This window comes from Anser cygnoides, chromosome 3 (assembly GCF_040182565.1).
Source record: "Anser cygnoides isolate HZ-2024a breed goose chromosome 3, Taihu_goose_T2T_genome, whole genome shotgun sequence".
NCBI classification, from domain to species: Eukaryota; Metazoa; Chordata; class Aves; order Anseriformes; family Anatidae; genus Anser; species Anser cygnoides.
The window spans coordinates 90,764,740-90,779,649 of NC_089875.1; the positions used below are offsets into that span (position 1 = coordinate 90,764,740).

At 36.5% G+C, this 14,910-nt stretch overlaps 1 protein-coding gene across 49 annotated transcripts in view; it reads right to left on the reverse strand.

Moving 5' to 3' along the window:
* The window catches only part of RIMS1 (regulating synaptic membrane exocytosis 1), a 318,536-nt gene that overhangs the window by 69,899 nt on the left and 233,727 nt on the right, over nucleotides 1–14,910 (reverse strand). For 28 of the 49 annotated variants that reach the window (XR_010830508.1, XR_010830507.1, XM_048077390.2 and 25 more), the window contains 2 exons: nucleotides 14,722–14,751; nucleotides 4,448–4,560 (listed from right to left, as the gene is read on the reverse strand). The exons of 8 other annotated variants lie outside the window; for them this stretch is intronic. Coding sequence is in view for 38 of the 41 variants with exons in the window: in XM_048077390.2 (XP_047933347.1) it covers nucleotides 4,448–4,560; nucleotides 14,722–14,751 (143 nt within the window). In the remaining 3 variants the exon portion in view is untranslated. Of the gene's footprint in view, nucleotides 1–4,447; nucleotides 4,561–6,448; nucleotides 6,530–14,721; nucleotides 14,753–14,910 lie in introns of those variants that run through there. 13 more of the 49 variants (XM_066994686.1, XM_066994677.1, XM_066994688.1 and 10 more) reach the window with 4 other exon arrangements.

Here is a 14,910-nt window from a genome sequence, read left to right on the forward strand (position 1 = left end):
TCACCTTACTCTAACAAGGAATTTTGTCAGGAAACACTGAATTATGGCACAAAGCACCTTGAGTTTTATGACTATTGGCACAGGGTTCCTCCAAACGCTGCTGGGATTCAGTGCCTGGCACCTTGGCCCTGTTTGTGACTCCTACCAGCACCTGTACAGCAAAAATGAGCAAGTCATCCAATGGAAAAGTTGTGGTGAAGCCCAGGAGTCAAACGAATGGATCTTACTGAATTTTGTGAAACTGTATCCATCTTGGAGTGACTGTAGTGTCAATATGATACACAGTAAATATTTTTCACTTGAATGTTGATGAAGGGAGATCAAAAGAAGATACCTATAACATCAACCTCCAAGAGGATTCCTTTCTATGCATAGCTCTAGGTGCCTTGCCCAGCAGCATATAAACTTTGGTAGTCAGTATCCTATCATCCTGTCACCTATACAGCCTACCCTTGTAGACTTTAACTATCAAGTTAAATCCAGAGTGCTAGTAACCTAATGCCATGACTACACTTCCTTTTTATGCTAAATGCTTTCCAGTCAATCACATACAGAGTTAACTGAGTTGGTAGTGCATCTAAATATAGAATGCTGTCCTTTTAAGTAGGCACTACAGTGCTTTGATCAGTGACTCTCTTGAATAAACAGATCTTCTTAAAAAAAAAATAAAAAATGTGTTGCACATTCTCTGGAAAGCTGGAACAGCTGTAGCATGGTATTTGTGTTCTGTGTGTGGCATTTGTAATGAAAACTTACTGACTTTTTAATTAAGAGCATAATTAAGATATTCTGTCATTTACATCTGTGCAAATGCAGAATTATACCACCAAAGTGTTTTGATTCTCCCAAACACTTAAACAGCAAATATATATAACAGTGATAGTAGCCACTACACCCTTACCAATCAATATACAAGGAAGGAAGGAAAACGGATATTTAAAGTCCTTCTTTAAACCCTTTTGCCAAATCCAGAGTTGTTTGTTTGTTTGTTTTTCCACTTGGCTTTTTAGGGTGTAAGAGTTTTAGATGAATTATGGAGTTCTTTCACTGAAACTGAAGGAAATAAGGATGTGAGGTCTTTGAGGATCTTAAAACAATTAGAGTACAAGAAACATCAAGACCTATACACATGCTGCACAGCAGTTAACTTTTTCAAAATCCATTAACAGATGTTTAAAACCCGAATGTTTAAAAATGTTTACTCACTAACTGCACCATGTATGCTTGAAAAACTAGTCCGTGGCTACTGAGACTACAAATATTAAGAAACTGAGTGGGATAAATTACAAAAATGGAAGAAATGAACCAGATAGATTGGAAATTGTGAAGGCCATGGGGAAACCTCCTGGGAAAAAATATTTTTTTTTCAGTACAAGAGGAAACAAATTTAAATTTAAGAAATTAATTTTTTACACATGTAATTCACTATTGCAAGGAAGATCCAGTCCTTACAGAAGAAAAAATTTTGAAAGTTTTGAAGAAGTTTGGGTGTAATATACCATGCATATATGCAAATGCTAAAATAGAGGAAGGATTGAATCCATGTGAGCCAATTGCTCTGAAAAGCTGAAGAGAATATATTCTCAGTGTATAACAGTGTAATTTCTCTAAGATATATAAATATATATTTTCTGAAGAAATAGGCAAAGGGATGAAAAAAGGGGGAAAGAAAGGGAGGAAAGAAAGAAGTATTTATTTTAAAGAGGAACAAATTCTGCTTTATTTAACAGCTACTTAATATTTCTTTCTCAGTATTCTAAAATGTCTGTTAGACCACTGAACAATTTTTCTTCTTAAATTAAAGTAAGTCTTGCTCCTGCAAAGACTTTTCACCGATTTTGGCACCAGAAATTAGATATAGCCTTAAGTACTTTCACTCATTATCTTTACTGCATCACCTGCCATGACTTAACCACATTTTCATTAGAACTGTCTCATCTTCATCTGTCTGGTCTATTTTTCTTGATTCCTTCAACATCTTCTGAGGATAAAGAAAGATAGCAGCACTAGGCTTGCTTTAACAACATATTCATCAAAGTGACTACTATCACCATAGCAATATGAAGCAAACAGCTACATCACTGAATATAGTACAGAGTGTTAGAATGTGCTAATATAATTTGTTCTCAGCAGTTAACAATTTATTATAGATTGGCTCATCGTACTACAAAAGATGATGTAGGAAATACATAAGAAGTTAAAGATTTTTGTATTTAAAGTCCAAAAAAAGTAACTCATTCTCTTTAATACTTTTTTAGCATGGAAAGGAGCACATATCTGTCAGAACAAAATGTACCACCAAAATACTTTTCTTATAACAGTGGACAGAGAATTTGCTTCCTCAAAGTTTTAGTCATAGATTTAAAAAAAAAAATATTTCAGAGTTCTTTCCATCTAGTACCCATCATGCTGAAATTTCAATTTTGATTTCATTTCCACATACATTTAAAAACTAAAAGTTAATAACAGAAACTGCTAGACGCAGAAAGACAAGTGAAATTGGTAAAATTGCAGTTTGATGTTTTCCAACCATTTAACCAAACATCAGATTTACATTAGTCTTAGTCAGAGAAGTATATTGAGGAACAAAAACAATATTTATGATGAGCATAAATAATATTTACGATAAATACTAAAAAGAGTCAGGATTTTAAAAAAGTATCTCATAGTGGAAAAATATGAAATTTGAACCAATCCGTAAGCACAAAAAATCCAAATCAGAAATCTGGCCTTTTATTTAGGAAATACCCTAATTACTATGCAAACTCTGGCTTCTGACCAGTATCACAGAATGGGCAAGGTTGAAGGGACTTCTGGAAGTCATCTGGTCCAACCCCCCTAGCTCAAGCAGGGCCACCTAGAGAAGGCTGCCCATCCCAATTTTTTGTGTGGAATTAATACCTGGTAATTTGGTAATTGAGGACTTACAGCCTATTTCTCTTCCCTTTGAGAACTGTTCTATTTATTTAAGTTGTATGTTCACAGTGAGGTGGTCTCAAAGAAAGAAACGTCCTCATTAAAATTGTCTCCATATTTAACTGTAACAAGACCTTCAACAATTTTTTCAAATCTGTTAGATGGTACAAGGTAGATGCCTAACTGCCTACCACCCATTCCTAAGTGAATTTCTGATTTTTCTGTACTGCTGAGTACCTTGCATTACCCATTATTTCAACTTGGGCCTCCAGGAGCATCAAGTCTGTGAAACAAAGAGAAGTGGTACTGAAGGGGAAAGGACAAAAAGCCTGGTTCTGCACTACTAATAAATGCCAGGAGCATCCTGATGTCCTCAGCTGTTGAGTGACAGACAGTTTGATGTTTTCTGTGTGGCACTGGTTCACAAATGGAAAGATCATCTCTTTTAAAATGTAATACAAGTAATGTAATACAAGTTTTTAGCTCTTACTGATATGAAGAGCTTCATGGAAATGTGTCTCTTTAGGCACAAAAGTCTAAATTTATAAAAGCTGTAATTTTCTTCCAACTGCTACTATTCTGAGACCTTATTTTTAATTCATAGTTGAACATGTCCTCGAAGTTTTTGCATTCGAACTTTTACATTCACAGTGCCATCCCGTGGTGGCTCGTTGTAAACACCCCACGATGTTGTAGGCCTCCACGGCAGTGGGAGAAGAGCACTGCAGGAACGCTTCCCTCACAACCACCTGACGGCTGGTTTTGGTTTTGCTCTTAGACTACATAAAAGCAGTGCTGCATCTCTAAAAAGGAAACAAAATCTAAGCAAACATTGCCCATGCACATTACTCCTGCAGATGTTCCCCCTTTCTTAGGCTTCACAGAGCAAAATGAGATTAGCCTGTCACAGCTCCGGCCCCCCACAGCTTGACTTGTGAGAGACAGCACAGATCTCTGAGATCTTTAGCAGATTGCTTAGAGGTTTACATGGTTTTAAACTTACAAGGCTGGGGGATATCATTTCAGCATTATCAAGAAAAAAATGTATGTTATCTCTTCATTCATGTAATTTCATATCCACAACTATCAAAGGAAGTGCTTACATTATTATTAGAAAACAAGATCAATGTAACCGGGACATATTTCCAGAAAGGAAATACTTTATCTATGACATTATTAAGATGCAAAAATATTACATTACAATGTCATATGGCCTTTTTCAGCCTCCATGGATTTGCAGGCCTGAGGTTTCCAAACCTCAAGGTGACATAGCTTTGTTTAACAGGATCTTTCTTCCTTGAACTGTTTTTCATGTGTTCTGCTTTTCACATATTCATTTTAGGTGACATCAAAGACTAAGTCTAAAGCACGTCAAATGGGGGTGAAAATGATGTTACAAAGCTATTATGTGAAGACACCTCTGTCAGGCTTTATAACACAATGTTCTTGAGGGTGATATAATATTTTAAATAAACATGTTTATGCCTTCAATTTTCAAGTCAAAGTATCATTTGAATACTGCTAACTTTACCTTGGTATATTGCTCACGCTCATGTTCTTGACTAGAACCAGACCCTGATGTCTGATTATAACGGTGCACTTTCATTTTCATCTGTCTCGTTCGCTCCTCCACTACTAAGCTTGCTGCAAAAACACATAATGAAAATCAATTAAAAAGAGAGAAAAAACTTTTGGGAAAAAAAAAAATGGTTTAGCAACAATTTTAACTTATTTCCATCTCAACAAAACAAAGAAATGTAGAAACATGTAGAGCAAGCAGGGTGTAAACACATCACAAAGGAACACTAATGTCAAGAAATCAACCACTTCCATTGCCAGGAGTTTCTACCTGAAAATGGGCAGACATCCCAGTTTTCTATACATTATCAAGGTGGTGCAACAGTTACGGAAAGATTGAAAGAATTTAGGTGGTAGGCTGAATTATAAACCTGTTAATCATTCTAGATGCAGAGGGCATAAATCTATGACCACCTAACCATGTATATACTTAACTGTAGAAAATAACTACAGTAGCATTCTGAGAGTTAATGCATTAAACAGGTATTAAAATTTACTTTGAAAGTAATTAAGTCGTATTACTGTATTAAAACATAACTGCTCACCGTACCTAAACATTATTTTAAGAGATAATCTCTCCATTCAACCTGTCACAGTAAAAATACAATAAATTTTCTAGTTCTTTTTTTTTTTTAACAAAAAGTCCTTTAAAAATGCTACTTTATTCTCTAATGCTTATTTCTATTTCAAAGAAATTGTATTGTATCTTCTTGTATTTTAAATTCCCCTGTGATAATGTTTCTTTAAAAAATTAATCTTAAACCTTCAAGAAGTTTTGATGTTATAAACAGCATCTTCTTCAATTTGAAGAAGTTATAACAATTAATATTGGCTGTGCTTGCCACAGGAAGATGCCTTTGCACTAAAGGAAAGATTGGTGTGAAAGCACTTGGGCTAAAGCTTCCTTAAAGTAAGTTAACCTTTGTGGTAGTGCATAATTTTCAGAGGGAACAGCATATTCTGCCATTCTTAAACTTGGTGGCACTACAAATGCAAAGGAATACCAATAAAACCAAAACCTTGAAAACTGGCATTTCGTAACAGTTCTAGAACTAGACACAAATATTCACCAGTCACTATTCTAATTTACTGGAGCACTCAGTATGTTCATAGGTTTTCACATAGGTTTTTATAACATCCGAGAAGAACGACTTCTTTTAGCTGGAATTTTTTGTGTGGTCATAAATTCAAAATGGGTGTTTTATTTGGGAAAACTCCTGCAAAATCTTTTTTTCTGCTTTTAGGTCAATCATGGACCTACATGATTCTCTCCAAAGATTAGTTTTAAAAGTCAAGATTTTTGTAAACAGCCCCTCCCAGACCAGTGACAGGAGACAGACACCGATTTAAAAGCTGCACGGAACTGATTTTCAATCACAAAACACAAAATTTTAACTTAGGGGAAAACAGGCACGCTATCATGATGTTTACAGATCTGGATTATGAATCAAGAGGTACCAAAGTTACCCCATGTGGGTTTTATGCTGCTAGTTGTGTGATTCTTTACACATCTACTTATTATTTTGTGCTTTGCAAGCACAAATACACACAAAAAGAAAGCGGTGTCCTCAGTGTCGGATATTTTAAACTGTGTGCTCTTGCACAAACCACAATTGTGCACGCACATACCACCCATAATGTGTTTGTGGAAATCATGGATTATCTGTGCACTGGTTGGATATGAAAAAATATACAAAGATATAACGCTGTGAAAAATATGTTGTTTTCATGTCCTCCTTCCACGTTTCATATTTAAAAATAGGAAAATTAAGTACAGCAAATTTCATTCAAGTTCTGCTACAGCTACAAATTTAAGGCAAGAGATAAAATTATCACCATAATCTTCAACCTCCCACACTGCAGAGGGTCCAATCTAGGAAATTCTGCACATGCAGAATGTCACACTGGGCCCAGTGATTATTCCAGATGACTAATTATGTTGGTAAATGTGTACCTTAATTGCAATGAGTCCAGTTCCACCATCAGATATGCAGGCACAGCTCCAATTACTTCAATGGAAGTTGCATGGAGGTATCTGAAGGCAAAATTGAGCACTTTAGGTGAAATTTTTAAAGATGGCCTCTTATTTTATGGACAGATATGAAAGGATTAAGATACGTCAATTAGTGACTGAAGTCAAAAACTCAGATATCTTAATCCTATCATACATGCATGAAAGAGACTGAGGATATAAAAATCAGAGGGAATATTGAGACCCCTTTAAAAATTTAGCCCTATAGGTGTATTGTGCACAGGTTACTCTAAAAATAACCCTTTCACTGTGTGACTGGTGCTTCACCCTGTTAACTGTATATTATACTAAAAAATTTATACGGAAAAGTGTTAATCTGTATTATTTACGATACCTGAAAAAGAATATTCTATTATCTAAAGAGACCCTAGTCCAGTGAGTATGCACAAAAACTACTACAGTCAAGATTGAGTAAACTGTCAACCTTGACTTAGTAATTCTTGATTTTACTTGTGTTTAAATCCTTAACCACACACATATGTTTTCCATTACTGGATATCATTATATAAAGTAACATGAGAACAATTGATGAGGACTGTAAAATTAATCTAAATATTCTAAGAGAGAAATTTAGTTTTGTGCATGGAGCAAAATGTGCCATTAGCAAAAAACATTCAGACTTACTTCTAAGCAAGCAATTGGGTGAAATGAAAGTCTGCTCTAGAAAATACAACTTTCCAGCTTTGCTCACCATGCACGTCTGAGCGTACGCTATACCTAGTTCTGATGGAAAATTTTGTCTGCCTGAAAAGTAGACTGGTCTACTCTTTACATGCTAATTACAAGAAGCAGAAAAAAAAAAATCTAACACAGTAGCAAAACCACATGAGCAGAAGCTGTAACAACCATAAGTGACATCACCATACAATCACAGTACTTTCTTGGAACACAGCTGGTTACCACAGGTAATGAAAATTTGACATAAAACAATACTACAAGAACTTAACCTGTCTCTGAAAAAAATACGGATCTGTTTTCTTTTAGAACATCAGTATTTACAAAATGCTTTTCCTGGAACTCTTGAGAGGTAGGACTACACCGTAAGTACATATTGAAGCACTGTAATCCCCAAACCTCTAAATTTTGCTGTGGCCATATAATTCTAAATATGAAGATTTACCACAAGCATCTCCAATTAGTGGTACAGCTACCACCAATGTCAGTTGTGTCAACACATCACTGGTTTTGGTGTCAGAAGTCACTTTGAAGAGCTATCACCCTTGTTGCTTTAAGAGCTGTTGACTCAGATCTGAGATCAATCAGTAAAAGAAATACTGAAAACAGAAAGATCATGAAGTGGACTGCTTAAATAAGTGGTGGAAGTTTAGAACCAAGGAGTTTAAGGGGTTTTCTTATGTACGCCTTGTGAAGCTTGTACAACAATAATGTACATAAACAATCAAGCCATGCAGGAGAGAAAAGACAGACATACAAATGGAATCAAAATAGTATTCTTCAACCCCATTAATATATTTAGAAACCATTCTGATTCCTGTAATGCCAAGAGTACTGGGTCTGGCTGGGATGGAGGTAATTTTCTTAACAGCAGCCCATACAGTGCTGTGTTTCACATCTGTGTCACTCCAATGTTTTAGATATTATTGTGCAGTGCTTTCACAGCATCAAAGGCTTCTCTGTTTCTCATCCTGTCCCCCAGCATCTAGGCTGGGGGTGGGAAGCGACCAGGGGGAGACACAACAAGGACTGCTGACCCCAACTCACCAAAGGAGGTTAAATGAGCATGCCATTTAACGCCATGGTCAGCAATAATACTGTCTTTCCAAGGTAGCCATTCCATGGAGATGAGCTGGGCATTAGTCTGCTGGTGGGATGTGGTGAGCAATTGCTTTTGCATCATTTGGCAGTTTGCTTTTTTTCCTTTTTTTAATTTTTTTTTAATTTTTTTTTTCCTTTCACTTATTAAACTGTCTATAACTCAGCCCACAAGTTTTTACACACTTTTGTTCTTCCAGTTCTCTCACAGCAATTCCATCCAGCTGTGGAGGAGGCTGGGAGCAAATAGACTGTGGGTGCTTACTTGCTGGCTGGGGTCAACCCAGCAAGCTACCAAGAATTAACTGCCCAGTGTAGTTCTGAGTGGTTTTCCATCAAACAGACATAAGTTCCCATAGTTATCACTTAGTTTATTATTCAACTCGCTAAGTCCCATCTGCCTTCCACTGTAAATGGGATTCAGAGCAAAAAGATATGATCTCACAAAGATTAAGACCATCTCCTATCCTAGAGGCCTACCAGCTCTACCTGGGTCTTTTCCTCAGATGTCATTCAAGAAACATCCTTTCGAAGACTGTGCACCCTGTACTTCATGTATTCATTGTACATGTACAATTCATGTACACCTGTAATTCATGACACATCTTGAAGGATTCTGTTATATGCTGCAAGTACAACTAACATCTAGATTTCTAATCTTTGCTGAGGCGATAATGGCATGAGAAAAAGAACAATTTAATGTGAGTACCTAATGGGAGAGGGCTTTTTTGTTAGTTTGTTTGTCTTTACTTATAATCTCACAAAAATTCTGCATGTATTTCTTGTGATAATAGAAGTTTTGATTAACATTAAAGGCAGTTCTTGGTACATGTTTCCATCATAGGGAAAGAAATTCTCTCTTTTTACTAAAAGCATATAAAATACATGCTGTATTTTGATTGTCTAAAATATGCAAATCCATACTATGTTACTAACAGGAGGTAAGAAATAAACAACTACAGTTCTTATTTTCAGCCTGCAAACTACCCTCCAAGAAAATAATTTTATGTATTCATTTTAAAGGAGATGGCCATCTCTTAATTTTTCCAAGAGATTATCTGTTTACTAAGAATTTATATCATAGAATGGCTTGGGTTGGAAGGGACCTTAAAGATCACCTACTTCCAACCCCCTTGCCATGGGCAGGGACACCTCCCACTTGCTCAAAGCCCCATCCAACCTGGCCTTGAACACTTCCAGGGAAGGGGCATCCACAGCGTCTCTGGGCAACATGTGCCAGTGCCTCATGAACCTCAGAATAAAAACTTTCTTTCTTATATCTAATGGAAATCTACCCTCTTTCTAAATCTATATCTACCTTTTATTTTAAAACTATTTAGTTTAAAACCACTTTACTTTTAAACCATTACTCCTTGTCCTATCAATGAAGTTCCTGATAAAGAGTTCCTATCCAATATACTACATACTCCTTTTAATATGTCAGCACTGCGGTAAGGTTTATAGGATTACATCTGATAGCATCAAGTAGTTGACATCCCTCATCTCTATCTATGTCCTCAGAGAACTAGTATATATTTCAACCCCTATCTGGTGTTCAACCGATGATAGGTTACACCTAGCTAGAATACTAACCATTCAGAATATATACTACCTTATGTAATATATGTACAGAATAGCAGAACCATAAGCAATATACTATACTAAAAATATGTTATGGCAGATAAAAAAAGTTTATTAGTTTTTTTCTCTCTTTTTTTTTTTTTTTTTTTTAGAAATATTACACCAAATTAGTAGATAGACAGAATGCCACATACGGCATATTTCTGCCATCCAAAGAATGTGAATTTAACAATGCACAAAATCTGACTTTAAAATAACTTCAACCTGCATTGGTATCAAAACCAGACTAAGACCAGTTTTATGAAAGTCAGTGAGCACTACCAAAGCTGCACTAGCAGTAGTGAGAAGTGCAAAAGAAACTCATCTTGAGTTTTTTAAATCCCCTCTTTAATGTTTGAAAGAAGGACTAAGCTATATATTATGTGCATAATTTCTTAAATGGCATAATGCCATTTAGTGCCCATCTACTAAACTGATCACTTAATGTATGAAACATGAGTTCATTTAAATAAGGACTGTACCCTAGGCAGCAATACTGAACTAGCATGGAGCTTGTCTTTTATAGCTCTCTAGTCTTTAATTTGCAAGTTTACACGTTTAGATATCCACCTCTTTCACATTACAATGATCATCAAAGACAGCCTAATTCTGCAGAATTTGAAAAACTTTGAGTCTTGACAATAAATAATATTTCAAAAGAACTCGTTCATACATTTGAAAAAAGGGATTATGATTATTTTAGCACTGGAACTACTTCCTGTGTAGCCATGTGACCATCTTGGATTCTTGACCATCACCAGATTCTAAGGAAAATCATCTTCCACCCAACACTGAACTACTGCCTGTGCTACACATGCATCTCCAGCAAAATGTCATGATTTTGGAAGTGGAGACCAGCTGCTTTGCAGCAAGTAATAATGCAAGAGAGAAGGCAAGGTAACATGAAGATAAACTTTCTCACTTCTTTATGGTTACAAAAAGAACAGCAAATTCTTAAATGTCTTAAAGAGAAAGGGAATTTTAGGACATTGAAAAGAAAACATGGGGACTGGGAGATACTCAACTTAAGGTCAATAGATTCAGATATTTTAGGAAGACTGTAATTCCAAGCATACTGTAGTTGAAGAAGATTAAGGGAGAAGTAATGAGAATTTTATAAAGTCCAGAAAACAGTCTTGCAGAAAGAGATTTAGGAAATGACTAAAAAGAAAGCAGATATGTGACTTGATGGGGGCTGTAATTATTTACGCATGGGAAGATTTCTAAGAGTAGAAGGCTCTTCAGTTGAACAGACACAGGTTCAATAATGTCCAGTAGTTAGGAAGAAGTTAAAGTCAAATAAGTAATATGACATGTTTAAAAAACCAAGTGGCTAAGCATAGGAACAAACTTTCATTGCTTGCAGTGATTAAGTGAAAATACCTTTCTAAAAGGTCATTCTTGCTAAAACCCAAATATGGGTTTAATGCCAGAACCACAGGTGACATTACCTGATCTGTGATTAAAGCTGATAACCACATTGGTCTTTTTAGAACTACAGAAAACCTACGGGTATCTTAGCATTGGCTATACTAGTTCATGTAATGGTAACAGCTGCAACAAACACAGAATCCTCCAAGTCACAGAATCACAGAATGGTTTGGGTTGGAAGGGACCTTAAAGACCATCTAGTTCCAACCCCCCTGCCCTTCCACAAGACCAGGTTGCTCAAAGCCCCATCCAGCCTGGCCTTGAACACTTCCAGGGATGATGCATCCACCTGCACTATTAATTGTTGGAGTAAGCTAAAAAATAAGAAGAAATTGGCATCAGTAGTTAAGATGTCTGTAACCCTTAACAGCTTTCTTTATGAAGCAAACTAAGTGAAACAGTCTAAAAGTCTTACATATTTGCTTATACAAATGCAGCTACTGAAAAGTAAGTTGAAATGAAAATTTATTTCATAAAAACTATTTTGTGGTAGCTTTCTAAGAGCACTGTTAACTCCCATCATATCTCTAAATGACCAGGAATTTTTTAAAAAATGGATTTCACTAGCTCTTTCAAGAAGCTGAGGTTCAGGACATCCAAAAGCACTACAACAAATACTGGATTGCTGGCAGCAACCAGAGGAATATATTGCTTATTGCCGGGACTACTAAGGTACAGATCTGCCAATTAGCAACGGAGATTGCTACTCTGCCCCCATGTGGTTTTCTCCCCATTTGTGTACAAGGAAACATCACATTTTGGCAGGGCAACAGGGAACTGCACTTACCCCAGAAGCCAACAGAGATCCAACATGTTCTCTCTCAGTCTACATATTCTTCACACTAAGATGAAAAGTTGAACAGTGACAAAGAGCTACAATGCAGTGCAGAGGCCTGTATGCCTTTCCACACTGAAAAGTCAGGAGTGCTGCCCTCCCTGTGCTGCTTAGACGTTCTGTGTTTGGAAACTGGGGAAAAAGAAGCAGTATCTGGACTGAGACAGTGAAAGGTAAAAGCTGGAGAAGAAATGGCAGAGGCAATATCCAGAGCAAAGGCAAGGGAATAAAGCAGCAGCAGGACTTGGATGGGAGAATTCCCCAGCGCAGCAGGTAAGGGAAGGGGAGAGGGGAAGGGAGCACTCATAGAAGAGAGGGAACTGATGCTGTTGGTGGACTAGGATGAAGCATTTCAGAAATAACAGAGAAGCTCTGAGTTATTTCTTCTCAGCCTTCAGGCTGGATTTTGCAATATTATGCACATAAGAAGTATCCCTGTGATAATTTTCAGGACTTTAAAAATCCACAGAAAGCTAAACTGGGAAATTAAAAACAAAACAAAAACAAACAAACAAAAAATACAAAATTTTGAAATCATGAGCAAATAGATGTTTTGAAATATAAGGTTAGTAACACTGAAAAATCAATTTGTTTTTAAGATAAAGAACTTGTTAACCCCTTCTCTAAATATGTGACTTTAAAAAGTATGTATCAGCTACACATTGTAGATAGTGAGGGAGATGTCCTGCAGCTCTTGTCCCTCTACCTGACTAGAAAGTATTGTGTCTTCTGTAAGCTTGTGTGCAGGGGTTTGTTCACACCTGTAGTATACTCGTTCCTTCACAGTTATGTCTTTTGCCATATAACATCCTGTAACCCCCAATCTCCATCTCCCATTCACCAACTCTCCTCTCTTATACTGTGCTGGGGAAAGTCAGAGGTGACTTACTAATGTAAGTCAGGTGAACTTCAGGTTATGCATGGCCCCCCAGAACTGCCACCACTCCACTTCCCCAGCAACTCATCTGCCCAACTTTTTTCTGCCTTTGGGCTGCATCTGCGGTCAGCCTTATGCTCCTGTGAGCCAGAGGAACCCAGGTATCCAGAGATCCCACCACCTTCTAAACACTGCCAAAACTTGGGCCAAATCCATCCAAATCCTGTGGAAATGAGCTTTCACAAACCTCTTACAGGCATGTTCTAGTTTATCTGTATAAAATCAATTGTTTTAAACAGTAAAACATCCACTGCAGTCCAAATCACAGAGCAAGGTTTGTGAACTTGAAGAGTCACAAACAATAAACTGATATAATTAATTTGTATTGTTCTGTTTGAAAGAAATATAGATACTGAAGAAATCAAAAACGACAAATAAATTACAAAATTAACCATTCTTAACACTTTCTTAAGACATTTCACAGTACGTACTTAACACTGCAACATAATCTGCAATTGCTTATACTTAATTTAAATACTATTTATTTTTCACTTTATTTTTTACGTTATTGTGAAAACATATTCCCCATTATTGTCTTGGATGTTGGAGTTCATAGCTAGTAAAACAGCTGCTGTATTTTACCTAAGGAAGTATGAACACATGAGTGGGATCCATCCTTTCACAACGTAAAGTTGTAGTAGATATTCTGTTTCAAGTTGAATGCATAATTTGGCTTTGGCCCACCAAAGACTGTATTGAGATCAGAATTTCCCCAAATCTGGAGGACTCAAGTAGAATTTAGAAAAGGTTAATCTGTTGTATTAATGTTCATGCAGTATAGTATTTTGCTGTTAACATGAAAATGGGTTAAATTGTTCTTTTTTCTCTCCGAGGTTCATTCTGACTTTGAGATGACTGCTACTTTTGGAAAAAAAAATAAAAATGGGACTTCTCTGCAACATACCTTGGTGGGGATGTGACAGGCTGTATTTCTCACTTCATGGCACAGCCTTGTTTGCATTCACTGACTCACTGGTATCAGCACATGCTAGGGGGAATTCATAGGAGGTCAAAGCTACACCCGTGCAGATTGTCTGCCTGCCCGCAGAAACCTGCCCTACAACACCCCCAGCTTTCTGAGTGTCAAGGTCTTGTCATGCAAATAAAATACAGCTCATATTGAACTAACTTGTCTTCAGAATGTCTCTGCATAGGAAGGATAGTTTCTGGCCATCAGCACCTTCAACTGTTCCTAAGCCCCGACCTATGAAACATCCTTCACAGATGCAAAGAGCCATGGCTGCATCATCACAATTGTATTAGAACCAGCTGTTGTGCAGAGCTCAAGAAGAGCTTAGGTAAAATCTTAGTCTTTGGATGAACTTTAAATCAATCAAGCAGCTTCTGAGCCATGTAAAATGCTATGACTACTCCTGGTAAGTCTAGCATATCGCATTTGCATGGGAAAATTAGAAATCACAAGAGAAATGACTTTCAGATTCTAAAGAGGGATAACATAGCATACAGATACTTAAGAAACATCCTTTTCACCTGTTAAATACTGTTAAATAAATACTATATACTGACATAGAATATATTAAGAGAAAAGCCAGTATAAACAGTTGCCAAACATTTGTAAAAAATCACATAAATATTTACCTTTTGTGGAAGAGTTAAAATTCTCTTGTTCTTCAATGAATTAAATGCACGGAATGATGGGAACAGAAAAAGAAATCAGCAAATTTAAAGTTAGATAAAGAAATGTGTTACATGTGACAATGGCATGTACAGTAGGCAGTACTCCAACACATGTAAAAGTAATGTAGAAAATTAAAATGATAAACTATG